The sequence below is a fragment of the Lissotriton helveticus genome, chromosome 2_1, assembly GCF_964261635.1.
Source record: "Lissotriton helveticus chromosome 2_1, aLisHel1.1, whole genome shotgun sequence".
NCBI lineage: Eukaryota > Metazoa > Chordata > Amphibia > Caudata > Salamandridae > Lissotriton > Lissotriton helveticus.
This window is the reverse complement of record NC_136059.1, coordinates 1,444,423,562-1,444,449,468: the sequence shown is the minus strand read 5'-3', so window position 1 is coordinate 1,444,449,468 and position 25,907 is coordinate 1,444,423,562. Positions and strand designations below refer to the sequence as shown.

Here is a 25,907-nt window from a genome sequence, read left to right as displayed (position 1 = left end):
CACACAAGTGAGGTATCATTTTTCCTTACCTGCGCCAGAATGCATCCAGAAGATTTTTCATGAGCAGAACCCTGCATGCTGGTAGGTGGCGTCGGTCAACTACGCTTGATGTTGCTGCCGTAGTGTCCGTTGTTATGAAGTCTGCGTCATCTAGATAGGCGCCACCTCAGCGCTCTGACGTCAGTACATTTTATGACTTTCGACGTCAGAAACACGAAGACATGAAGGTGAAAGACAATGGGGTAGACAACTAGGACCCCAAAGAGGAATAGCCCTGACACTAGAAACTGATCCGCATTGAGGGGCAGGATAGGTGGGTCGGTAAGGAATCTGTGACTAGATCAAATCTCTACTAGATGAGGCGTTACTAAAAGTAAGCTACCTGTCAATCGGATAGAGACATCTAGCTGCAGATTCCTTACTTTTGAACAGATACGCAAGGAATACCATCCCCGGAGGGTCCAGACAGGATACGTTTCTCCTCATTAGAAGGATACGGAGGAGCATGGAAAGTGGTCCAGGTGGAAGGCTGTCACTTCTTTAGACAAGAAGCCATAGGACGGAGCACTACGTTGTCTGGGAAGACGATCAGGTAAGGAGGCTGAGAAAAAAGTGCCTGCAACTCACTCACCCTCCTGGCAGAAGTTATTGTCACTAAAAGGCCGTCTTGATGGTGAGCAACCGGAGGGGACAAATGTGCACATATCAACTAAGGGAGGACCAAGTTAAGTTCCCTCTGGGGCATGATGAAAGGAGACGGAGGAAACAAATGTTTAAGCATCTTCAGGAATCTATTTAAAATGGTTGATTTGAAAAGTGATGGCTGATCTGAGCAGAAAAGCAGAACGGGCCGAAAGGTAACCCTTTAGAGTGCCTAGAGCAGAGCCCTGCTGGGTAAGAGAAAGGATGAAAAACAGAAAATCCAAAAGGGGGGTAAATAAAGGGTTGATAGACCATTCCTAACAATATTTACTAAACTTTTGCCATTCGCAGGCGTATGCCGATTTAGTGATGGGACACCTTGTAAGAAAGTGGCTCTATATATACTGGACCAAAGTAAGGTACAGTGTGTATAGAGTCCCCAATCCCCAGAGGTATAACAGAGGTTAAAGTCAGGTATGACCTTACTCTCTAAAGTGGTAGCTTGGTTGAGCAGTAAGGCAGTATCAGAGGACAGTGTAAAGCATTTGTTGTACACACTCAGTCAGCAAATGGTTTCACACACTCAAGAACTGAACTCTAGGCCAATGGCTTTTATATCAAAAGATATAGTTGTTTTATTTTAGGACCAACAGGTATCAAAATATACCTTTTTTCAATATGAGTGAATTTGGGTAATTACTTTGCAGACAGGCAATAGACTTAGTAAGGACAATAGTTACGGGGGTTGCAATAGGCAACACAATTCTAAACACAATTTAACATTGAGCTCCATGGGTTTTTCCATAAAAATGCAATAGGTTACTTTCAGGATTACTTTGCTAACCACAGGACTGAATCCTCGATTCAGTCGTTGGACCTAAGCTGTAAACAGTTAAGTAAAAGCGTTTTGGTTACAGTTGTACTTTTTAAAGGATATAAATGTATTTCCAAAGTTGACACTTAAAAACTTCTGAGCGAAAAACTAGCAATGTTATCCTATGGAAGGAAATTCAACTCACAGGTAAAGTAGGTTCCCGTAACTTTTGTAATCCAGTACTGGACTCCTAGATCTAGCACTGGGACCTCTACCTAAGACAGGTAAGTATTTACATTTCAGCAGTTGGTACAATTTTTTAGGAATATTTGTAAACTGCAAAAATTGACACTTAGAAGAAATTTCAGAGAAAAACAGTCAATGGTTTCCTATGGAAGAAAATGCACGTAGCTGGTAAGTACAGTTAAGATTACTTTTGCGGTTCAGCACTGAACTAGAAAGTACAGCACTGGCTTCTCTTCTGATCCCAGGTGAGTATTTCGGAAATCGTTATTCGGCTGATTTTAGAGGAATATTTTAAGGTTGCAAAACTCCACACTTAAAAGAAATTTCAGTGAAAACCAGTCAATGGATGGAAAGTGAGTTATCGGCTTTCAGGTGAGTACTCGACTGGTGAGGTTAAGGTTCTGGGCAGAAACTCAGGGGTATCCCAGGGTCGGAAAGGTACAGTTGTTACACCCTCAGAGTACACAGGGGCAGCTGGGTGCAGAGAGAGTAGACCCAATGCAATCCAATGGAGGGTAGGGGGCCTTTGGTTGGTGGCTGCAAGCAGGCAGGCCACGTGGCTGTGGGAGCTGAGCTCCTGGTCACTGACTCAGGGCAAGTGGGGAAGTAGAGTAGGGTAGTAGTTACACTTCCAGCGGCACTCGGGCGGCTGGGTGCAGGGTGCTTTTGAGCCATCGGGCGTCCAATATTATCCAATGGGAAAGTTACAAAGTGAACAAAGGCTACAGGCTCAGGGACGGAGATTCTTCAGGTGCGACAACCACGTCGAGAGGTAAGTTGGGGTCTTGGAGAAGAGGTAAGTACCCCAAAGGAGGGCACAAGGGGCTGTGGGGCGCTGGGTGCAGGGGTGTTGGGCAATCTTACCCTTGGCTGGTCGCGGTTAGAGGGGTCCCTGGTTCTGAGGCTGCAGGCGTCGTCTGGGTCGTCGAGGAGGGTCTTTGGGCACTGGACTTCAGGTCCCAGTCGCCAGGGGGACGTCCTCGTGGTCTTGGATCACTCGGGCACAGGGCGGGCTCAGCGGGTGCAGAGTGGGCTGGATTTGCGGTTCCTGGCTGGCACCAAGGGTATGGTGGTGGAGCAGAGCCTCTGCTCAGGGGAGTCCTAATCTTTGAGAGGGTCAAGGCAGGCAGATCCTCCGGGTTTCCAAGGTTGCTGTCCGCAGGAGTCGCTGGGATTTAGCAGGGGCAGGTTCCAGGGTCGACAGGCCGGTAGTCAGTTGGTGTCGTCCTGTTGTTAGCAGCTGCACGACGGGTGGTCTTTTTCTTGATCTTCTTTCTGGTTTTCTTATCGGGATCTGAGGAAGGAAGGGTCAGGGTGCCCCTAAATACTGAATTTAGGGGCGTTACAGGTAGGGCAAGGGCAGGGATCAATAGGTCCCTGTCCTGGGGTGAGTACACCCCCTAGTCTGCTCCTCTCCTGTGGGAGGAGGGCAGGAGCCTAGCTGTGATTGGGCAGGGCTCCCCATCTTCAAGGTAGCCGGAGACCGGGGTCGTGCTTCATCTCGCCTCTCCTACCTGAGGGGTGGGGTTTTCACAGGCTGGCACACCCCCTTCCTGACGCAGGGTTTCCCGCCAGTCTTCCCGCCAGAGGGAGGGTCAGCACTGGTGGGGGCCAGTTGCAGAGTACAGCAAGTGGTCTGGAGAAGCTCACAAAGGTGGCAGGCCTTTGAAGCTTCCCCCTGCCCATCCTGGGGGGTGGAGACCTAGCACCTTGCCCAGGATGTGCATTGTTGCAGGCCCAGGAGAGCTCTCCACCCAGGGGTCCAGCAACATGTCTGCTGTGTGGCAGCCTAGGCAGCCTCTCAGTCCATACGTGGATTGTAGGTTAGGTTCTCACGGGGCACCTCTAAGATGCCCTCAGGTGCATTTTACATTAAATCCCACACTGGCATCAGTGCAGGTTTAACTTCAGTGTAGCCATTATGGTGCTGTGGAGTTCGTAATGACAACCTCCCAGTACCATATACTCTTAAGGGCATCACTGCACTTACAGTGCCCAGGAATGGCCCTAGGTACTGTAGCGGCACAGGGCACATGCACCTGTGCTCACACCGCTGGCATAGGGCACCCAGCTAGAGGGGTGACTGAGGTATGCCAAGGCAGTGGGTTTTGTAGGCATGGCACACAGGGATGTGTGCCATGTCGACTCTTTGTTTAGTTCTGCACTTAGACACTCAGCCTGCAAAGGCAGTGTGTTGGAGTCAGGGTACAGGGCCCCTAAGGGTGGCACAATAAGTGCTGCAGCCCTTAGGGGTCTTCTCTGGTCACCATGCCCTGGGTACCTAGGGTACCATTTACTAGGGGCTGACAGGTGGCCAGAGATGCCAATTGGGTTGTGGTTTCAACACAGTTTTACAGAAGAAAAACAGGCCCTGGGCACCTGGTTGGCAGGAGCCCAGGGCACACTCAGTCAGAGCACATCAGCAGTTCAGCAAAAAGTGGGGGCATACCAATGCAAGAAAGATGGCACTTTCTCACACACCTGGTAGCTAGAATTACTTCACATACTTCGGAAGGAAGGTCGAATGCTGTCAACTGTCGACACTTAATCTCCACGCATGGAGGTGGAGAATGGACAGGGTCGGGAGGAGGGCGCTCCCCGGCTGCTGCAACAGAAGGTCCTCCCGAAGGGGTAACCTGATCGGTGGATCGATGCTCATTTGCAGAAGCTCGGCACACCGAACTCTCCGCGACCAGGCCGGAGCCATGAGAAAGACTTGTGCCCGGTCGCTCCTGATTTTCTTGAGCATTATGGACAGGAGTGGTATGGGCGAAAGGCATAAAGGAGACATGAGCTCCACTCGAGACGGAAAGCGCACCCAATAGAGATACTCCAACGTGCAAAACTGCTGACATTGCGTGTTCTCAATGGAGGCAAACAGATCCCACTGCTGAAAGAGTCCTTGGACCACCTCCGAATGGAGATGCCACTCGTGATCCATTAGGCACCGACAGCTGCGTTTTCCCACCCTGGCATTCACGGAACTTCCCAGGTGTTGAACCACCAGGTGTATGCCCGGTTTTTCCAGCCAAGTTCAGAGGCACAGATCCTCCTGACAGATTTTCCACGACTCCATTCCGCCCAGTTTGTTGCAGTACCACATGGCGGTGGTGTTGTCTGGGAACACTTTAAACAGCCTTCCCTTGATAGATGGTAAGAAGACTTTCGGTGCCAGTCCAATCGCACGAAGTTCCGACAGGTTGACCTCTGGAGACCAGAGTCCTCTGATCTCCTCGACGGCCAGCCCATCCTAGGAGTGACGCATCTGTCACTACTTTGAGATCTGGTTGGGGAAGGGAGAGGGGTCTGCCTGTAATCCATTCGCGGTTTGCTAGGCACTACTGCAGATGTCATGCAGTTTCTACTGAGATTTGGACCAGGTCGGTGAGATTTCCTCGATGCTGCGCCCACTGGAACTTCAGGTACCACTGTAGAGCCTGCATGTGCCATCTGGCATGAGTTACTAGCAGGATGCAGGAGGCCATGAGGCCCAGCAGCCTCAGAGTCAGTTTCATCGAAATCCAGGATAGAGGCTGAAACATAGGTTTCATAGCCTGAATGTCCTGGACTCCCTGTTCGCGAGGATATGCCCAACACGGTACCCTGTACTGAATAGCTCCGATAAAAGGGAGCTCCTGGGAAGGAGTCAGGTGCAACTTTGGCACATTGACAGTGAATCCCAGCGAATGCAGGAGGTTCGCTGTAGTCTGGAGGTGGGAGACGACCTTCTGGGGCGAGTCCACCTTGAAGAGCCAGACATCGAGATAGGGGAAGACTGGAACCCCTGATCTCTGAAGATGAGGCTGCAATCACCACCATCACCTTGGTGAACACCCAAGGGGTGCTGGTGAGGCCGTAAATGTTCGCGGCTCACCATAAACCGTAGGTAGCGACAATGGGCACGTAAGACGGGGATATGGAATTAAGCCTCCTGTAAGTCCAGCGCTACCATCCAGTCTCCTGGGTCTAGGGCAGACAGAACATGAGTGAGCATCTTGAACTTCTCTTTTTGGAGGAAGTACTTGAGGGCTTTGAGGTCGAGGGCAGGGTGAAGGCCTCTTTCCTTTTTGGGTAGTAGAAAGTAGGGGAATAGCAACCACAGCCTACTTCTGGTACCGGAACCCTCTCTATGGCTCCCTTGGCCAAGAGAGTTGAGACTTCCTCTTGAAGTCAAGTAAGTTGATCCCCTGTCAGCTGACTGTGTGGAGGGAGGGAGTAGCCCCTTCAGACTACCTGGAGAACCCACCTGTCCAAGGTGATGTCCCGCCAGTGGTGGAGATGATGGCGTATACTTCCACCAACTGGATGCCTATGATCCTGGAGGATTGGACTAGGAGGGTGTAGAGGCAGAGGAAGGGAGGGGGGTTTGTGGCCTGACCCGATCATTGGTCGCCTGACCCATGCTATCAGGGGGAGCCACCCCCACGGCCGTGCAGAGGTTGCATAACTTGCGCGGTCCTTTGGCAAGGAAAGGGCTGGCGCTACTGGAAACTCCTCCCATAGCCACGAAAGGAGCGAAAGGCAGGCACAGGCCTGGGATGACAGAGAGGCCCAATGACTTGGCCCGCAAATCCTTAAAGCGCTCTAACGCCTCCTCCACACTATCTCCGAAGAGACGTGACCCATCGAAGGGCATGTCCATCAGGTTGGCTTGGACATCCCCAGAGAAGCCAGACATTCTCAGCCAGGCGTGGCGCCTAATGGCCACCGTCGAGGAATTCGGTCTGCCTAGCGAGTCTATTGTGTTGAGGCTGCAGCGAATTGTAAACTTTGTCGGTTTCTCCCGTCAGCAGCAGCTAGGGAAAGAATAGCCCGGGCCTCCTCTGTGTCTTGTGGCAGGACTCGCGCAACCGTTTCCCAAAGGGAATGGGACTAACGGCCCAATAGGCATGCAGTGTTTACTTAACGCAGTGCTAGGCTTGTGGAAGAAAAAAAATCTTTCCAAAGCTATCCAGCCTCTTGAATTCCCTATCCGGGAGTGCAGAAGGGGATACGTCACGGGAGGTGGAGGTCTTGTTCACCAGCTCTCTGGGATTGGATGCGATGAGAGGAAGGCTGGGTCACCTGGAGCAGGGCAGTGGAGGCGGGGGATCATTCTATTCACATGAGCCCCTGTGCTGGGTTTGGACCAGGTCCCTAGAAGAATGTCTGTTAAGGTCTCATTGAAAGGCAGTAAGGGTTCCGAGGTGGAGAAGCCAGGCTGCAAGACCTCAGTCAAGACATTGGCCTTGACCCCCACAGCAGGAAGTTGAAGGTCCAAGACCTCCACAGCCCTACGCACCACCATGGTAAAGAAAGCGCCCTCCTCCGTAGCCAGGTTGAGAGTGGAACGCATACCAGGCTCTGGAGAGGTATACAAGCCACTGACATCAGCCACTTCCTCATACCAGTCCGTTTCCTCATTGTAAAGTGGGGTTTCTAAGCGTCCCCTCTCAATCCCCATCCAATCCTATCCCTTAAGAATAAGGCTGAGAAAAAGACCTTGAGCCCAAAGGCTCCATTGGCGCTGGTCTCGGCGTAGGTGGACACCCAACCGGCTCTGTGTCTTGGGAGTAAGGATGGGGCTGGTGGAGCCGGTGAGCACCGCCGGCGTCGGAAGTCTCAGTGTCGGATGCAGCGTCTGGTAAGGTTGAGGAGGGACGATCAGCGCCATTCCGGATCCAAGAAAAGCCATGGGCGCTGGGGCCAGAGCCGCTGGCGCGGAACCCTATGAGTCTCCTTCTGCTGAGTCTGCAGAACCTGAAGGCGCGCCAGCAGAGTCAGGTACCCCAAAAATTGAACACATGGCCTCATAAAATTCCTTAATTTGGGCGGGGTCACTCCTGTCCATGGAAAGGGAGGGAAATGTGGAGTCAACCCCAGAACTCGAGCCACAGAACGAGGCCTCGCACGCCAAGACTCCTCCGTTGCAGCAGGTGACGGACGGATATTTTGAAGCACGCTTGAAATTCATGTAGTGTTTCTTACTTGACCCCTTGGAGTGGGAGGACAAAGAGCTTGAGCCGCTGAAGCGGTGCTTGGACCTTCCTCTCAATAGAGACCTCCGAAGACAACTCCTAGGTGCCCGAAGCCAGGCCACATGCAGCTTTAGGGACCGTGCCCTGAAATCTTTCAGCACCAAGGCCCGGCAGTCTAAGCACGCCTTCGGACTTCAAGGGACCAATGACACAGGAGGTGGGGATCCATGACCAACATGGTGCGGTGACAGGCGCTGCACGACTTGAATCCGGAGGTCTTTTGCGACACAAGGGAAAAAACCTACACATCACGAAAAAAGTTCACGAAAAAGGTGAAAAAAGTCTGTCAAAAAACGAAACTGGGTAGCTCTCTTCGATGGATCTGCGCTGGCTGGCATGAAAAGAACTGACATCAGCGCTCCGAGGTGGCACCTATATAGACAACGCGGACGTCATAATGATGAACACAAGGCCAACGTCACGAGGAGTCAACCGAAGCCACCTACTTGCGCACAGGGGAACTGCTCAAGGAAAATCTTTCAGATCCTGTTGGACGCCTGTGAAGTTCACAGGTAGGTTATCTGCGGCTAGATGTCTGTCAGAGAGCATACAACACTAGAGGAATGAAGAGAGCAGTCAGCAGAACCCTTCCTTCAGCCCGCCTCCTCTTATGCTCACTGTTAATTTGTTCTCTCCATCAACCTGTCCCGCCACCTGCTGCTAAAATGAATGGAGTTCTCTGAACTCCTCCCAGGGCTATTGTGTAAAGCGCCCGAAAAGCAACCTTATTCATTGCATTGTAACTCTGCACATCCTCTGCCGTGATGTCACTGCTGCAACTTGTGCATGTGGGTCGAAGAAGACCTCGCCTGGCAGCCACATGCATAGTAAGATGTCTGCAACTTTTCACAGCTGCCCCAATTAAAAGAAAGAGAGGACAGCCAGCACATAGTAATTTCTTTTTAGCTGCTAAGCGGTTTTTAAATTCTCTTCTTTTCTCTCCACTCATGGTGGAAGGGCCCATTAACATCAGTCGCCCCTAAAAAAATGCTAGTATGAGTTAATTATCACACAACTCGTAATTCCGATCCCTGTGTAAGCATGTTTGCACAGGGATAGCAACTTAGCCCTTAACTCGTAATAAGGGCCATTCTAGAAGAATTCTTTGAAACCAGCTTTGCAACCGTTTCTGGCGTTACAAACTGAGATCACTGCACCCCACAGGTTAAGATTGGTGATAGTACATAAAAATGACTCATATTGTGACATGTTTTTCTCATTTTGCTATGTGAGTCAGAAGCCACATCATCAGTGGCGGCTCCTCCATAGGGGCGTTTGGGCGCCGCCCCCCTGCTTTCTCGCAGTGCGAGAAGGCAGAAACATAAATGGAAATAACTACCATTTATGTTCCTGACTTCTCGCACTGCGAGAAAGCAGAAGTGCCTGGTTGGGGGTGGGCGGTCCTGCTCGAGGGCAGGGGGGGGGGGGGGAGTGGCTTGCCCACTGTTGTTCATACTGACTGAGGACGCTTAAACAGTCAGTATGAACAACAGTGGGAAAGCCACTTCCCCCCCCTGCCCTCGAGCAGGACCGCCCACTCTCCCTTTTCTCTATGTAGGCTGCCTACATAGAGAAAATGGCCCAGCTGGGGCGCGCTCAAATTCACCTCACCAGTTCTGATTGGAGGAGGAGAGGGAGGAAGGCTGCCTTTCCTGATGACGCGAGGAGAGCTGCAGCCGGCCGGCCTGGAATTGAAAAACGCACGGCAGGAGTCGGGATCCATCCAGAAGATGGCGCAGGACGGTAAGTTTGAAGTTTTATTTTATATATATATTAGCCATTAAACCCCTCCCGCCTCCCCCTGCAGCAAGACGACCCAATTTCAAAGTCACAGGTGGAGCTGTGGGAACAGGTACTTACATACCGGGTCTGCCACGGGATCAACCTCTCCTCCAAAATCAATGGCAGTCTGACAGTGACTACTACATGGCAGCCATAAACAACAAGAGCGTTCTTGGATCTCACTCCGTGCGCTCATTAAACTCCATTACCGGTATTATAGGTGTAGGAGAGTAGGGTCTGCTTCATATGGTCACCCCCACTTTTTGCTGTGATTCTCTGGTTTTTCGACTTTAGTGTGGCTGTGGGCCTGCTAATCAGACCCACAGCCCAGCTGTTCTCTCTCTAAATTGATACCATGTACTTTAGGTACATACCAGATTGGTTACTGGGTCACTCTTGTGAGCCCCTGTATAGTGTACCTTAGGTACCCAGGGCATAGGTGCACCTTAGGCCTACCAGGGGCTGCAGCATGTATTGTGCCACCCTGGTTTGCCTTCCAAACTGACACCACAGGTCTGTTCACACAGCCTGGGTAAGGTGGTGTAATCACCCCTCACATATATATATTATCCCTATATATATATATCTATATATATATCTATATATATATCTCTATATATATCTATATATATATCTATATATATATCTATATATATATATATATATATCTATATATATATATATATATATATATATATATATATATATATATATATATATATATATATATATAAAAATCCAAGGTTTGCCTTGTGAGAAGCCACACATGCAGGCTTCGCACACCACTCCGCAGGCGGCAGTAACAGCAGCAAAGGAAATGCAAATTCAACGGCCATACGCGTTTGGGGCTCCTAAGCCCTTGATCACTGGCATAAAGAGGCAGAAGAACAAAGTGTATTGAAGAACACCCATTTATTTGATATCTCCTTTGTCTGCTTCTTGAAAATAATACTCGCCCGTGGAGAAATTGACAGTCTGGGCGGCAGTGGAGACGCTGTTCACCTAACCGGGAGTATTATTTTCAAGAAGCAGACAAAGGAGCCACTTGGTTAAAGAACGTTTGAGAGTCCTTCGATGGCAATATTCAGGACTATAACTACCAGCATGCCATCCGGTACGCCCATTGGGGCGGGACTCATAGATATCAAATAAATGGGTGTTCTTCAATACACTTTGTTCTTCTGCCTCTTTATGCCAGTGATCAAGGGCTTAGGAGCCCGAAACGCGTATGGCCGTTGAATTAGCATTTCCTTTGCTGCTGTTACTGCCGCCTGCGGAGTGGTGTGCGAAGCCTGCGTGTGTGGCTTCTCACAAGGCAAACCTTGGATTTTTCTACATAGCGGCTAGCCTGGCCGCGAGAAGCCCCGACACCTTTGTGGATCCTGAGTGCTGGGAAACGCCAGCACTCGAGAGGACGCAGGTTGCCTCGCCCGTGGAGAAATTGACAGTCTGGGCGGCAGTGGAGACGCTGTTCACCTAACCGGGAGTATTATTTTCAAGAAGCAGACAAAGGAGCCACTTGGTTAAAGAACGTTTGAGAGTCCTTCGATGGCAATATTCAGGACTATAACTACCAGCATGCCATCAGGTACGCCCATTGGGGCGGGACTCATAGATATCAAATAAATGGGTGTTCTTCAATACACTTTGTTCTTCTGCCTCTTTATGCCAGTGATCAAGGGCTTAGGAGCCCGAAACGCGTATGGCCGTTGAAGTAGCATTTCCTTTGCTGCTGTTACTGCCGCCTGCGGAGTGGTGTGCGAAGCCTGCGTGTGTGGCTTCTCACAAGGCAAACCTTGGATTTTTATAGATATATATATATATATATATATATACACACATAGATATATATATATATAATATATATATATATAATATATATATAGACACATATGCACCTATAAGCCACTCCTATGGTAGGCCTCGACAATCCTGGAGGCAGAGTGCTTGGTTTTATGTGAGAGGGTGCCCTAGCATGAGCTGAGCCCCTCTGCAGCTTTCGGAACCATCTCCTTATAGCTGTTCTATGATATAGCCATACCATATACTCTTAATTGCATTATAATCCTCACGGTTAATGCTAACTTTGGTTTGGCTTGGCTTTATCAAAACATGTCGTGTAAGGTGTCAAACACTTTGGAATACTACCCACCCCCTGCAAGTCCTGGCGGCGGGGGTAGCATTCCACCCTTCTAGAGGGAGAAGACATTTAGTTACTGCTTTACCCGGTTAAAGTTAAACAGAGCCTCAGCATCACAAAATGGATGCTGCTGCCACAGACACGAGTCTGACCTCCTGTTGCTGGACGAAACTCCGGCAGGGGAGGCCTGGACAATAGGTTTCCTGTCCAGGAAGGTGCTAGCACCTCCCCAGACAGGGGTTTTGTGTATTGGGGCAGGGAGGGCTGCATTCAGTGAATGCTTCTAGACACTGCCCGGGGCACACAAGGTGCTCCATGCATAGCCCAGTTCAAACCGGTTGCTGGGGCACACAGCCCCAACTCTGGTGCGAAACTGGACAAAGGGAAAGGGGTGTAACCACCCCCTTCTCAGGTCCACCCATAGGAGGGACCTAGCCAGGTAATCGAGCCCCCATCCTTAGTATAAGTATAGGAGCTGTGTCCCTAGGATTTTAGATTACTCTGGACGAATCTTTGAAAGACATATCCTGGACCTTTGACGTTCCATTCTGACTGGAAGATGCTAGAAGATATCTCCCTTGTGGTCAAGGAGTGACCACCCTTTTCAAACAGGCACCAACAGCAACTTTGCCGGTCTGCATTTTTGAGGCTCCCGCCGGATCCCAAAGAATCTGCGACACAGGAACTGGACTTCCAGACTTCTCTGACCCCGACTCACATCCACAGCTAAGCTGAGACCCGTGGCGGACAGGAGAGACGTGGGACCGGAACTCCTGGACATCCTGCATTTTGCAAGCTGCACTCCTTCAACGAGGTATCTCGAAGTTGGGCTTTGGGGTGCTTTAAGCACCAGCCCTGAGCACCATTGGCACTGAAGCCCAGGCCCCCACACTCCACGAGTGTTCCGTGGGCCCCGCTTTTGCATTTGAGCTTGACGCGTCTTCCCGGTTCCTAGTCCGTTGGCTAGTGAGCCTCCCAAAGACCTCTCTTTAAACTTATCTTGCTTTCCAGGTTGCTCCAGGCTTGCTCCACCTTCCCTGAAAAGGAGAAGCGCCACAGACCTTGCTGGTCTGCAACTGAGCCAATCTCGACATCCTGCGTGGGTTGCGGTTGCCAAGGCTTGTTGGGTCCAATCCGGATACTGACACCGCAGCCAACTAGATCCATCGCGGGACAGCTCGAATCCAGCACCTGGACATCGTCGATGCCTCCTGGACCTCGTGGCTGAAGAGACAAGTTTGACTACTTCACCTGAAATCACCCGACATTGCCTGGTTCCTTCATGGTCACTGGCTAAAGACTCAGACTCTGTCCCTTCTGCTTTCAGGTTCTTCAGATCTTCGATCCACCCTTGGATCCACCGGACACTTTTCCTCTGGTCGCCTGCAGCACTTCTTTGCAGCTCTCCATAGAAAACGACGACGAAACCCAACACGAAAAGACACCTATGCACCCAGCTTCCCTGGGTGAGGTAACACGAGTACTTCGGTGCTCCCGTGGGTCTTGACTCTCGAAGTGTCCTAGTTTAAAAGGGTTCCATTCTAGTCCATCTGAAAGTGTCCTTAAATTGCATATTTGTAACTTTTACGATCTCCATAGAAAGTCAATGGTAACCCAAGCCTGTGTTTAGACACTGCGCATGTCTCCCATGGGCGTCCTATTTCCTAACTTTTGGTCGATTGGAGAAGCCCCAGCGATTCCACAGGCCCCAGGCCTGCTTTCTAATTCTCTCGTGGTTCTTATACCACTTTCTTAGTATATGGTTTGTGAGGCCGCTAGGGCATAATGTATACTGTGCAACTTATCGTATATTAACTGTGAGACTTGTATTGTATTTTTACCTCTGACCTCATAAAGAGTGCAGAGGGGTTGTGTTTAGAATAAATACATATATATTTGATAGATACCTTGTGTGGTGTCCTTTCATTTGGTACTCAAGGGATTATAATTGGTAAAACAACTTGCTTAACTCGCCTACTGAAGTCTTAGCCTGAAGACTGCTGGTCCATGCTACCACTAGGATAGCTTTCTATAAGGTTGACTTTACAACCACCATCAATAAGGGTCGATTAGACTGGTGCAAGGTGCCCACTAGAACTAGTGGACATCATATGCCAGGCTAACTTCTCACAGTAGGTTACCTTGGAGCAAGCCGCAAATCCGAAAACTGTGGCTCCACGTTCCAACAGATTATTTGAAATTGTCCTCGAGGTGGGATTTGCCCCTGCCATTGACCCCACACTCCCGTTGCAAGCTTAAATCACCCCTGTTGCGTATGAACTCAGTAACACTCGTTTATTGAGTAGGTGCTTGAAGGATATGTGCTGCTTCCCTCAGTCGGGACATGTGTTCCCAGCTTGAGATCTCCGCTATAAACAAAGATTCCCCACTTACCCCCGGCCCTCATTTTTCGCCTCACCTTTTCCCTAACCCACCAGCCGCCACTGCACATTATACTTGTCTTTGAGACCGTTCTCAAAAAACACAGGAATGTGATTTCTTGTGATGGCATTATCAAGACAAAGGTCTTAAAAAGTTATTCCCATTGATGTCATCATTAAAATGCTAGCTATTTGTGGGGTCTAGAATGTTAACTGTCATTCCCCAGAACTGCAGTAAATTAAAAAAAAAAACACAAAAAAACACACATGCACCGTGGCCATTATTCAGGATAGGGAAAGTAAATAGAGGGTCTGAAGAGTAGCAGGGAGGGCTGCTGCAATAGGACTCGCTCAACAATTAAGGGAGTGTGCCTAACATCCCGACTCAAATGATTCCCACTATGCTAGCTCTTTAAAAAAAAAAATAGCCAAGGGACCTTAGAGGATCAAGAGCGATTCTAATTACTTTTGTAGATCACTTCATTACCAATATAAGGCACTTAAGTGCATTATTGTACATGTTGCTCCACACAACTTTAAGGGAGTACATGTATAGAAGGACATTGTATTGCAGTGAGGTATATCAGAGAAACATTTTGGTACCTTGCATGAATGACCAGAGTGTCGCTCTTAGTCGGTCTTGGGTCACAGTGTGGCAGTCACCCTGTCACACCCTTCACATCGGGTCTTTCCTGAATCCATACCATAGATCACGGAATAAATTGGGTCCTGGGATGATGTGCGATTCAACTTCAACTAGACCCGCCTGAATGTTGATATCACCCAGCAACATGTGCTATAGTAAGCTAGGATTGCCAGGGTGGAGGGTATGTACAAAGGTCAACGCTGTTTACTTACTGTGGAAGATTATGTCTGGATGCTCACGACTCCCTCCTCTCTTACAAACCCCCAAACTCACAACATTGGCGCAGGAAGGTACTTGTGTGGCAAGAGCTCTGCATCATCGTTAAATACCTGTCCCATGACACTTTGGGGCAAGGAGGAGCCCTGCATCATCACTAACACCTGTGTCTAAGCTCTTTTAAACGCATTTCTGATCCCGTGGCACGGGACACACAAGGGCCACCCCCTCGGTTCATCAGTTGGATATAATAGGACTCTCCCAGTGTTAAGGTACTTTTACCATTATTTTTCCACTGTAGCCTTTGCAGTTCTCTAGTTGGCTTTACAGTCCCCTCTTTGTCATCTTCCCCACCACACCTGGACTACATTTGACTATTGGACTGGGGACAGGCCCCATTTGACGTACTAGAAGTGCACAATTCGAGTGGGCCTTTTTCCATCTACTTTGGCTTGGTAGTGTGGGAAGCGCCTACGGCATCACTGTGGAGAAGAATGGGAAGTGATCGATGAGGTGATAGCCGCCTTTGCGGCTTGGGTGGGCTGCGGACATTGATCTGCCCTATTATTACTCAATTGTTTTTCAATACAAGTTGTGGGAGGCATAATTAAGATGTCATACAGTTCGCAGCTCCGACCTGCCCAGCCGGCTCCACAGGTTTACAAACATCAGGCCTATGGGGACATTTGCATGTATCCTCATTAGACACAGTGGCCCATTCATGCGTCAGCTAGTAGGCACACCTGTAAGTACCCCCTTACTCCCCCTTAGACTTGATTTACGGTTGGAAGTCTGATTAGACATAACTGGACTATGCCCTATCCTTTATTGGAAGAGGATCTGGCTCCATTCCAATTTGAAAGGCTTAGAAGAAATACCCAGTTTTTTTGTATTGTTTTTATAGGGTTTTATATAGCGCGAACTAGAACCGAAGTTATCAGGTATCAGAGCGGAACACGAGCACCAGTTTCGTTACGGACAGACATTCTTTTTTGTTAGGCACGGGGAGATTACGTGATTTGCCCTGAATCTCAGGATGTTGAGCATCGTTGCCAAGACTCGAACCCCGATCCCCAGCTTTGAGGTTGACCGCTCTAGCAATAAGGCTACATCCACTCCCTGTCTTGCGGACTCTCGAAATTAAGCCTAGATCAGTACGTGAAAGCTACTCTGGGAGAGATTGGGAAGACAACTCTGTGGAGTCGCCCGGGTGAGGCCGTGGAGATCTCCAAGTCCAACATTAAAACAGCGTACTGGCAGCACAAAGGTTCCTTACTGCACACCAAGGCAAGCCAAGGCCCCTTGACCGATACTTTCCTAGCTGTGAGGGATTCTTTCCCCAGACTGGACTTTCTGGATGAGATAAAGCCTCTCCTATCTAGGCGCCTGTACTTGCTATTTCGCTATGGGACCCTATCCCTCCAATAGTTCACTGCTAAGTGGGCAAAATGTCCAGGATTGAAGATTGGTGGTGCCTCCAAGGAAACTGTAGAGCACGTTATGTTATTTTCCCCGGCCTATACGAACAGTAGACTTTGCTGGGCACTTCAGCTATGTCAGAATTTGGGGGCCCGAGAGCACAAAGTCGCCCTAAGGATATTAAGAACAGATCCCAGCAAGCCACTGATTTTGGCACTTACCCGCTAGCTACTGGCCATGTGGAGAGTTAGGATAAAAATATGTGCCTCCCCTGAGCAGCTATTCCGCGTTGTTGTGTTGATATGTGATGAATAACCCAAACACCCATGCATACACATACCCTGCTTGGCCCCGGGAGGTTTAACATTAGATTGGCATTCCCCGCTTACCCTTTTTAATCCTAAAATGATTACGTGTATTTAAACTTTTAATTATAAACGACAACCATTGCATGTAAGGTTGCCTCGACCAAAGAATGTTGAATTTATAACGATCTTGGTTACCATGTTTTATGTGTTTTAACAATTACAGTGTGGTTATTTATCTAATGCACAACTGTATTTTATGTCTTTTTAAGGCTGATGAGCCGAAATAAATGTTTTTGAACTGAACAATGTTACCCTGATGGTCTTCTAGTAGGGGGTGGTTAAATAGAGTACAAGCCTTGAGAGGAGTGTATGTTCCATGAGTATTGTTGGAATTTCGGCTGTAGGTCCTATCCTTTGATGGATGTGTCTCTAGCCAGTGTTTGATGACTGCATGTTAATAGCAGAAGACTGTTGGTAATCAAAGGTAGCAGATCACACTGTTACTTTCTCATTGTCTCAACACCTTGGGAAAACAACCTTTCAACGGTTATTGCTGCGACAAGACAGCCTGTTTCTTCAATGAATATAATATACATATATACTCAACACTTCTTATAGGTACGTGCTATCAGCAACTTGCAACTGCCATTTTTAGTAATATAGAAGCTGATTTGCAATTCACTACTTTTTAAAGGCAACTTTAATAAATAATGTATTACAGGCAACAGGAATACTATTCGTAAGTGATGCCACAGTGCTAAATAAGCTAAATAATTAATGAAAAATACTTATATAAAGTTCCACCACACTGACCTTGTAAAGGGAATCCACCTTCATGGTAAAGCCATCAAGTCCTGGCATACTATCCATAGTATGGAATTCAGGTAAATCTGAGGCAAAGGAGGCCTCAAAAGGTACATCATGGAAATACTGATCTCTTTCTTCTGGCTGGTTTCTGTCCTAGAATGCCGCAATCAGAAATGGATATGAAAAATGAGATGCATCATACTCTCTTAGGTTCATTACCAAAGGTAAAGAAAAGCAAGGGGGTTAACAGATGTTTTAACATTCTCCAAATTACAGCAATAGTGGTCTCTGGTAGTGCTCTACGTTATGGGTGCATGGTACTCCATCTTTGTGACACTATGGGGTAAGATCCATGCAAAGTCTTCATTATGTTTAGGTGAAAAAGAGAATTCTATGCCACCCCCATACTAGTCTCTGCCTCAGGTCAGCTTGAGGACCAGTGGCATACGTGGATGGGCATTGCCTGGGCACGACGTATATCCATCTTGAACATAAAGGCATCTATTTTGAGGAGATGTGTTCTAGTTGGGGTCTCTAGAAGAACGTACACTACACGAGGAGGGGAATCATCGACATGTCTCATCTACATTAGATCCTGACAGTTTCTCTCTAGACTGTTTGAAGATAGAGGGGATGTGAAGGTTATAACTTTCTAACTTATGGGATTCTAGTTAGAGTAGAGCTACTCTAAGCAAAAGCCAAATCCCATCAGACATTATTATGGCATCCGGACTTTAGTCAATTAGATCAGGAGGGAAGCATTGTCAAAATCAATGCAGTAGTGTCCTGGTCTGTGGGTTAGCTAAAGGGAAATATAACCCTTTCCCCTATAACTGAGTGTACACTCACCAACATGGAGTGCTCTGGGCCTTAGGAAAAAAGAGTCCTAGCAGTAAACTTGACGGGACGCCAACCTTTGAGGACAACTTTCATTACAGATTGAGGACGGGTGATTTGATTTGATTTTGATTTGATTTTAGATTTGTAAAGCGCATAGCTACCCAAGGGCGTCCCAGCGCTGACATTCGACCCATATGATCCAGAGGGTAGTTTTTATGGAAAGAGCCAGGTTTTCAGTAGCCTACGGAAGACCAGTAGATTGGTTTCCCTTCGGATGGGGAGCGGAAGGGTATTCCATAACTTTGGAGCATTATATGAGAAGAGACGTCCCCCTGAACGTGCTTTCCTTATTCTAGGGACACTGGCCAAGGAGAGGGTATCTGATCTTAACTGTTTGTTGGATTTGTGAGGTTTAATGAGAGGTTTTAGGATGGGGGGCCTCTGCCATGAAGTATTTTGTGTGAGATGCAGAGGGTTTTGAAGGTAATCCTTTCCTGAATTGGGAGCCAGTGCAATGATTTGAGGGCGGGTTTGGCAGAGCATCTGGATTTTGGCCCGGTAAGGAGCCTAGCGGCGGCATTCTGGGCACATTGTAGTCTGTTGATGACCGATGTTGGGGCACCTAGGTACAGGGCGTTTCCGTAGTCCAGTCTAGAGATAATTAGACCCTGCATTAGCAGTTTCCTGGACTGAAAGGGAATTAAAGGAAGGATTTTTCAAGCTATCTGTATGAGGCCAAAGCAAGTGCCGGCGGTTTTTCTTGCTTGGACTTTAAAATTGAGGTCTTGGAACATCCAGATGCCAAGGCTCTTGATTTCATTATTGGGGGTGGGGGGAGATCCCATGCAAGGTGGCCAAGTAAGGGAGGGGGGAGTTTGCGTGGGTCACCAAGTAAAATGATCTCAGACTTCTCTCAATTAGGTTTGAGGTGAGAGTCGCGCATCCATTGTGAAATGTTCTGGAGGCAGGAAGACAAGTTGTCCAGAAATTTGGTCGATTGGTTTATAGAAACGACCAGTTGGGTGTCGTCAGCGTACATGACTACCTTTATGCCGAAAGGAGTTACGATGTCTTCTAAGGGAGACATGTATACGTTAAAAAGTGTGGGGCTCAAGGAGGAGCCCTGAGGAACCCCACACTGAAGAGGGAAAACTGTGGAACTAACAGAGCCGTCAGTCACCTGGAAGGTTCTGTTTTCTAGGAAGGACTTGATCCAGGACAGGGCGGTGCCAGAAATTCCTGCCATGTTAAGACGGTGCATAAGGATGGCGTGGTCCACCGTGTCGAAAGCGGCACTCAGATCCAGGAGGATCACTGCCACTGATCCTCCTGCATCTAGGATGGTTCTTGCCTCTTTGATCACGGCCAGGAGTGCGGTGTCCGTTCCCTGTCCTGGTCTGAACCCTGTCTGGGAATGACGAAGAAGGTTGTTGGATTCTAAGAAGGAGGAGAGTTGGTGATTGACAATCTTTTCAGCCACTTTGCTAATGCCCGGGAGGAGAGAAATTGGTCTAAAATTGGACAAGTCAGCGGGATCCAGGTGAGGTTTTTTAAGAAGTGCCCGAACTGTTGCTTTCTTCCAGTTGGTGGGAACGATGCCTTGGGTGAGAGACTCGTTAATAAGTTTGGTAAGAGGGGAAGATACTGTGGAGGCGACCAGGTTTCATTTGTTCATAGGAACTGGGTCTGTGAGGGCACCACTCTTCACCGTATGTAGAGTGGCCAGAAACAGCTCTGTGGACACCGGGGAGAAAGTATTGAGGAGAGGAGCCTCCGGGCAAGTAGGAGAGGTCAGGGAATCTGGGAGTGTGCTATGGGTGGGGAGAGTTTTAAGAATATTATTAATTTTGGACGAGAAGAACTCTGCAAGCTGATTGCATCTGACGCCTGATGGATCTAATATGGGCTGTGGTTCCGGGGCTTTTGTCAGCAGGCGGACAATGCAGTAAGTTTCTTTGGAAGAGTTTGCTGCGGCTAGTATTTTTCCTTCGAAAAATGTTGCCCGAGTGCTTTTTATGCAGATTTTGTAATCCTTCATGGCTGACCTATATTCATTTTTGCTCTCGTTAGCCCAGTCCTTTCTCCAACGACGTTCGAGCTTTTTGAATCTTTTTCTCAGTTCGCGCAGTTCTGGTGTGAACCAGGGAGATTTGAAAGTTCCCTTCTTGCTGGGGAGTGGTTTGCTGGGGAGGATTGAGTCTAGGGATTGTTCAATCCAGGTTCGGAGTTGGGACTCCGCCAGGGAAGGATCTGGGTCGATATCAGGGGTAGTGGTTGCTAGTTCCTGTGCCCAAACTACCGTGTCCAATTTTGGCCATGGGCGAGATGGTGCTTGGGGGCGGGGGGGTCTATCCGGGGCTTCGGTGGAGGATTGAAGCTTGAAGGGGATTAAGAGGTGGTCTGACCAAGGCATGGGGAGAGGCTCACCCACTGCTAGGTCGGGGATGTTAGTGAATATGGGGTCCAACAGGTGGCCCTTAGCATGGGTCGGCTGATTAACTTTTAAATGGATATTGAGGGAGGCTAGGTCTTCCTTGAGGTCGTCCGCTATTTTATTTGTCAAGTCATCAAAGTGGATATTTAGATATCCTAAGACGGTAAAGTTGGGGGATAGGCAGGCGAGAGAGGAGATAGTTTCCACTAGGGATTTGCAGAACAGACCTTGCTGCCCTGGAGGGCGATAGACAAGGATGCCCGAAAGTGTTTTTAGGGGGATAGGTGGATGGAGAAGCGGATGTTTTCACAATCCTGAATCGGACTGTCCTTAAAATGGCAGGACAGATTGTTTTTGAAGATAATTGCGACTCCACCCCTATCCCGGATGGTCTGTCCTGGTGTTTAATCAGGTACCCGGGTGGCAGTGTTTGGACTATGTCAGGGTCCGATGTTGTATTGATCCATGTTTCGGTGAGGAAGAGTATCTCAAGTTCTGATTCCAACAGGAGCAGATTGATTTCTGCACTGTGTTTCGGGAGGGACCTACAGTTAAGTAAGGCCATCTTGATCCAGTGCTTTTTGGGAGGGATGCGTGGCGTCAGTCTGTAGGGACAATGAGTACAACATGATTGTCGTTCCTCTGGGGAGATTTTGTGGAGGCAAGCAGTAGGAGTAATATTCCTAAGTTGAAGGAGGGTTTCATGGGAGTACCTGATTGGGAGTGGTGTTGATGTTGCAGAGGTCCCGGGCTCAGGGCTCGCTCTGGCGAGGACGGGCGCAGACGGGCTTGTCTTAGGCGCGCCTTTGGCGCGCCCGCTGCCCTCGTCTGCTGCGCTTCCTGGTAGGTGTTGCCATTTATACTGGGGATTGGCGGGAGGGGCGAGCACTAGCCTGCCGACCCACTCCTCGTCAAAGATGGCGACCCCTCACCTGACAGGAGCCCAAACTCGGCTGCGGCAGTGAGGGAGAAGTGCAGGGCACGTAGGAACCTGTGCAGCCAAAATCGCGGCAGCAGGTAAAGTGCGAGTGCGAGTGTAATTAAAGCAATGATAACAGTTTTTTAAAAGACAGCTTTAAAAATTCAAGAGAGCTTCCCCGGCTTCTGCCTCAGGGAATCGGTGCAGGCGAATGACACGCGTGTGGGATAACGCAGCTTTTTTACTGGGGATTGGCGGGAGGGGCGAGCACTAGTCTGCCGAGCCACTCCTCGTCAAAGATGGCGACCCCTCACCTGACAGGAGCCCAAACTCGGCTGCGGCAGTGAGGGAGAAGCGCAGGGCACGTAGGAACCTGTGCAGCCTAAATCGCGGCAGCAGGTAAAGTGCGAGTGCAATTAAAACAATGATAACAGTTTTTTAAAAGACAGCTTTAAAAATTCAAGAGAGCTTCCCCGGCTTCCGCCTCAGGGAATCGGTGCAGGCGATGCAGTCAAACATTATGCTGAACCTAGAGGCTTACTGGCCATATGTGGTGGCCCAGGCATATAGTCCAATTACCCTTCTTCTTCTCTGTTTGCTGCACAGTGGCAACCTCTATATCCCCATATCCCTTTGGCTCGGTGGCCTACCCAAGACTATCTGCCAGAGGCTCAGGAAGAGTTAGAGTCCGAATTAGAGTAAGGAAGATGGTCTGCTAGTCTGCTGGTTGACGACCCTCTAGCCATATTTGAGAGTTACCTGTTAGGCAGACAGAGATATCTTTCTTCAGCACATTTACTGCCAAGTTAGATCAGCTAAAGACAGACATTTTGTTGAGTAGGCGCCATGTTTAATAAGCTCATTCACCAATGTTTTTGCTTTTAAAAAGGAAACTAAAATCAAAAACGAAGTGTACATGATAAGCTGGAAGTTTTCATCTCAGCTAGTGGGGATCCTACATTTGATTTTCTGTTTGGAGCAGCAGACTTTCCCTGAGAGTTCCGAACAGGATAAATGTACAATGGAACTACTAACTCAATAGGGCAGATGTTCTGTTTTACACTGACTGACTGATGTCCCAGAGATGGACAATCCATCAAAGATTTTTGTCAGAGAAGTGGAGTTTTCTGCCTGCCATCCCCTCCCCTCCATCTCCCCACTTCAGTCACAGGTTTTAGATTTTAACCCCCTGGTGCAAGGACTTAGTTTAATTCACATGTATGAATTACAATTCCAGCTAGACCGCAACCCAGACAGAAACCATTTAACAATATTGTATAGGAAGTATTTCCAGTCAACAATCAGTGCCACAAAACTAGTTTAGAGAAACAGTGGAACTTCAAAGTCTCTTATTTGTAAATCGCACACTCTAGGATCACTAGAAATAGAACATATATTTTAAAAAATTTAATTTAAAATACCTAATCTAGTGCACGAAATATGGATGGTAACTTCACAGAATATAAACATTAAAGCAGCAAAGCAGTTCCTACACAGTGAAAACAAATAGAAAGAACAGTAACATGTCATTGAATTTTGTAGCCCAACCACACTCGCTGTGCCACAGAAAGGTCCTATACTAGTTCTAGCACAATCAGTAAATAATGATGTTACTCGTGGAGTTTCGGTCGTGGTTCGCACATACAGTTTGGGAGAACCAGGTCTGTTGTCTGGAATAGTATGCTTGATATTCCAGGCACATGGGCAAGGACATTGTGTCTGTTCGAGGAATAAACAGCCCCGGTACTAGTCAGTAAAGCCGGAGACTCGCAGCATTCTTGTTGGCACCTTCTTCTTGAGGTGGCAGCTGGAGCCTCGCCCATCCTGATCACTCATGTGAAGTCCTCTCCTAACAATGGTTGTGATGGAGCAAGGACTCGTGAAAAAGGAGACTTGCTTGGAAAAAATCTTGTGTAACCTCTAACCCGTATTAAACATGTATTGTGGAAATAACATGCATTATACAACATTTTTAGTAAGGACAAAGCTTGCCTATGTGTCTTATTAACCAGTAACTCAAGGGTGATCTAAAAATGGCAGCTAACTGAAATTCTGTAGTGCGCATGCCTCTACTGCATCTACGTAGTATGACGCATCTTTCGCTTGGAGGGAACTTTCTGCACTTGCGCAGTAGCTTACAAAATGGCCGCTTGAAACTCACATGCTTGCCATCTGCTTGATGGAAAACTAAACTCAGCTGTTTTACTAATGCTAATGTGGGGAGAGTAATAATAAATAAATGGGAGTGGAGTAGAGATAGGTGGTATACAGCGAGACCATTTATTTTAGATTTTAACATTGGTCTTTCACTCTTTCAATAGTGCTTATTTTGGGCCTAGAATAGTGAGCAACAGTCTATTCCCTCTCGTTCTGCCGCACATGCGTAGTGCAACCTAGTTGGAAGACGCCATGACAACTTGTACTTCGTCCAGGGCCTCCAGTAGACACTTTCCTAAGAATCGGAATGACAGTCCACCAAAATGCATGGGAACCAGCAGAATGTTTTATAATTTGTGACAATTACATTGTGAACGCAGGTGGGAAATAAAGTTTCAATAAATAATTAAGGGGATTGGTTTATTAACAAAAGGCGGACTGAAAAGAGTAATATGTAAGCATGGTGTGATGATCACCTCCCCTGGCCTGTCCAATCAGAGTTAGTATTTTCGTAAGTTTGAAACATTAATGGGTGGTACCAGCATACAGAAAGGTATAATTGAGGTAGCATTAGTTAGTTAGTTGGTCTTGAGGCTGGGATGCTGTCCGAAGAACGCAGAGTCAGATAACAGAGATGCTGAAGAAGAATCCAATTGCTGAACCAATTATCTAAGCAACTTAACTTAGATGATGATAGCGGAAGAATCTCGGGGAGGAAGAGTGTCAGAGAGGGGTGCTACGCAAGCGTCGGTGATAGAGAGGTCGTCTGTCATGTCCTGGTTCCAGTCCTGAAGCCTTTGTTCGCCGGATCTTTCCTGAGGGACCCTGAGCAATTCCTAGGCCTTGGAGTTGGTTTTCACACCATTTTCGGTAATTATAAATATATCTGTGTATGGGCTTATGGGCTTTTCTCTCTATCCCTTTCACGCAGTGTCATTGCAAAGTATAAATGAATGCATGTTGATTGATTATTTGAGTCTTCCTTCCTGTGAGAAACGGAGTTTGTTCTGTACTGTATAAGTGGTTCACATGAATTAATCTGAGATAAAACTTTAAGTCATCCCGACTCTGTGATCATTTCCAATGTGTAAGTATATTGAAATCATATGTCATTTCACCATCAACTAGTTCAACTAATGGTCCATCGACCAGAGGAAAGTACTTTTTGATCAGTTAAAAGATTAGTTAGGGAATAAGAAATAACTAATCTAGAGAATTATAAAAACATGACCCCAGCGGTTATTGCCAGTGTGTTGGGAATTGAATTTATGGGCCCAGGTGAGTATGTGGTGTTAGATGACCCGTTGCTGATAACCGCTTGATCAGTTTTCTGGTAGCAGAGCTATGGTTATTATTGACTAGTTTGGTGATAAGTATTGATTATCTGTTTGTGTTGCGTTTTGTTTTATGTTGTCCAGAATTTCCTTGGCGAAAAACTGAATAGCGGGTGGCGATAGAAACTACACTGTGGCAAGGTTTCTCGTCTGTTGGAATAACACTGAGAAGCTAGATAGGGCTGGCAGTGTTGAACTAGGGATTGTTTCGTGTAAAAGTGAGAGTGATTAATAACAGAGAGTTCGCAGGTGAAACTTGGGTCTTATATCACCTTGTAAGGGTAACGCGAAGGAGTACCAGGTTCTTCCGAGTTTGATTGAAGGGTAAACAGAAAGTTTTACTTGTAGTGTATGAAAAGTAAACGGAAGGTCTTACTCAAAGAAGAGTGAGCGCAAAGTTTTACTTGCAGTGAAAAGAAGTGAACTATCCTTTAATTTAGTGGAACAGACAGAGTAACGCATTTTTTTTATTGTGAAAGAAAAATAAAGAAAAGAAGTTTACGTATTACCTTGTAAAGGGAGGGTCAGTTGCCGGAGTTGCACTGACGTCACAGAGAGCCGCGCTGGGATTGGTGGAAAAAAGCTGATGTGTGACAAAAGCAGATTGTAAAGGAGGGGTCAGTAGTAAGGAGCAGAACTGACGTCATTTGAAAGGCCGCACTAGCATTGGTCAGATTACCAGCGTGACCTGAAGCCTGATTGGAAGCCTGAATAAGAACTAAAATTTGATTAGCTAGTGAAAATTTTTATGCTCGATTTTCATTCTCTTGGTGCGAGAAGCCCTGACAGGGAAAATTAAGGTTTT

General features: G+C 47.8%; 1 protein-coding gene across 1 annotated transcript in view; it reads right to left on the bottom strand.

The window, feature by feature from the left end:
• Window positions 1–25,907, bottom strand: part of FRAS1 (Fraser extracellular matrix complex subunit 1) — a 1,313,599-nt gene that overhangs the window by 30,423 nt on the left and 1,257,269 nt on the right. The window contains exon 26 of the mRNA XM_078676362.1: window positions 17,425–17,571. Coding sequence (XP_078532488.1) covers window positions 17,425–17,571 — 147 coding nt within the window. The remainder of the gene's footprint in view (window positions 1–17,424; window positions 17,572–25,907) is intronic.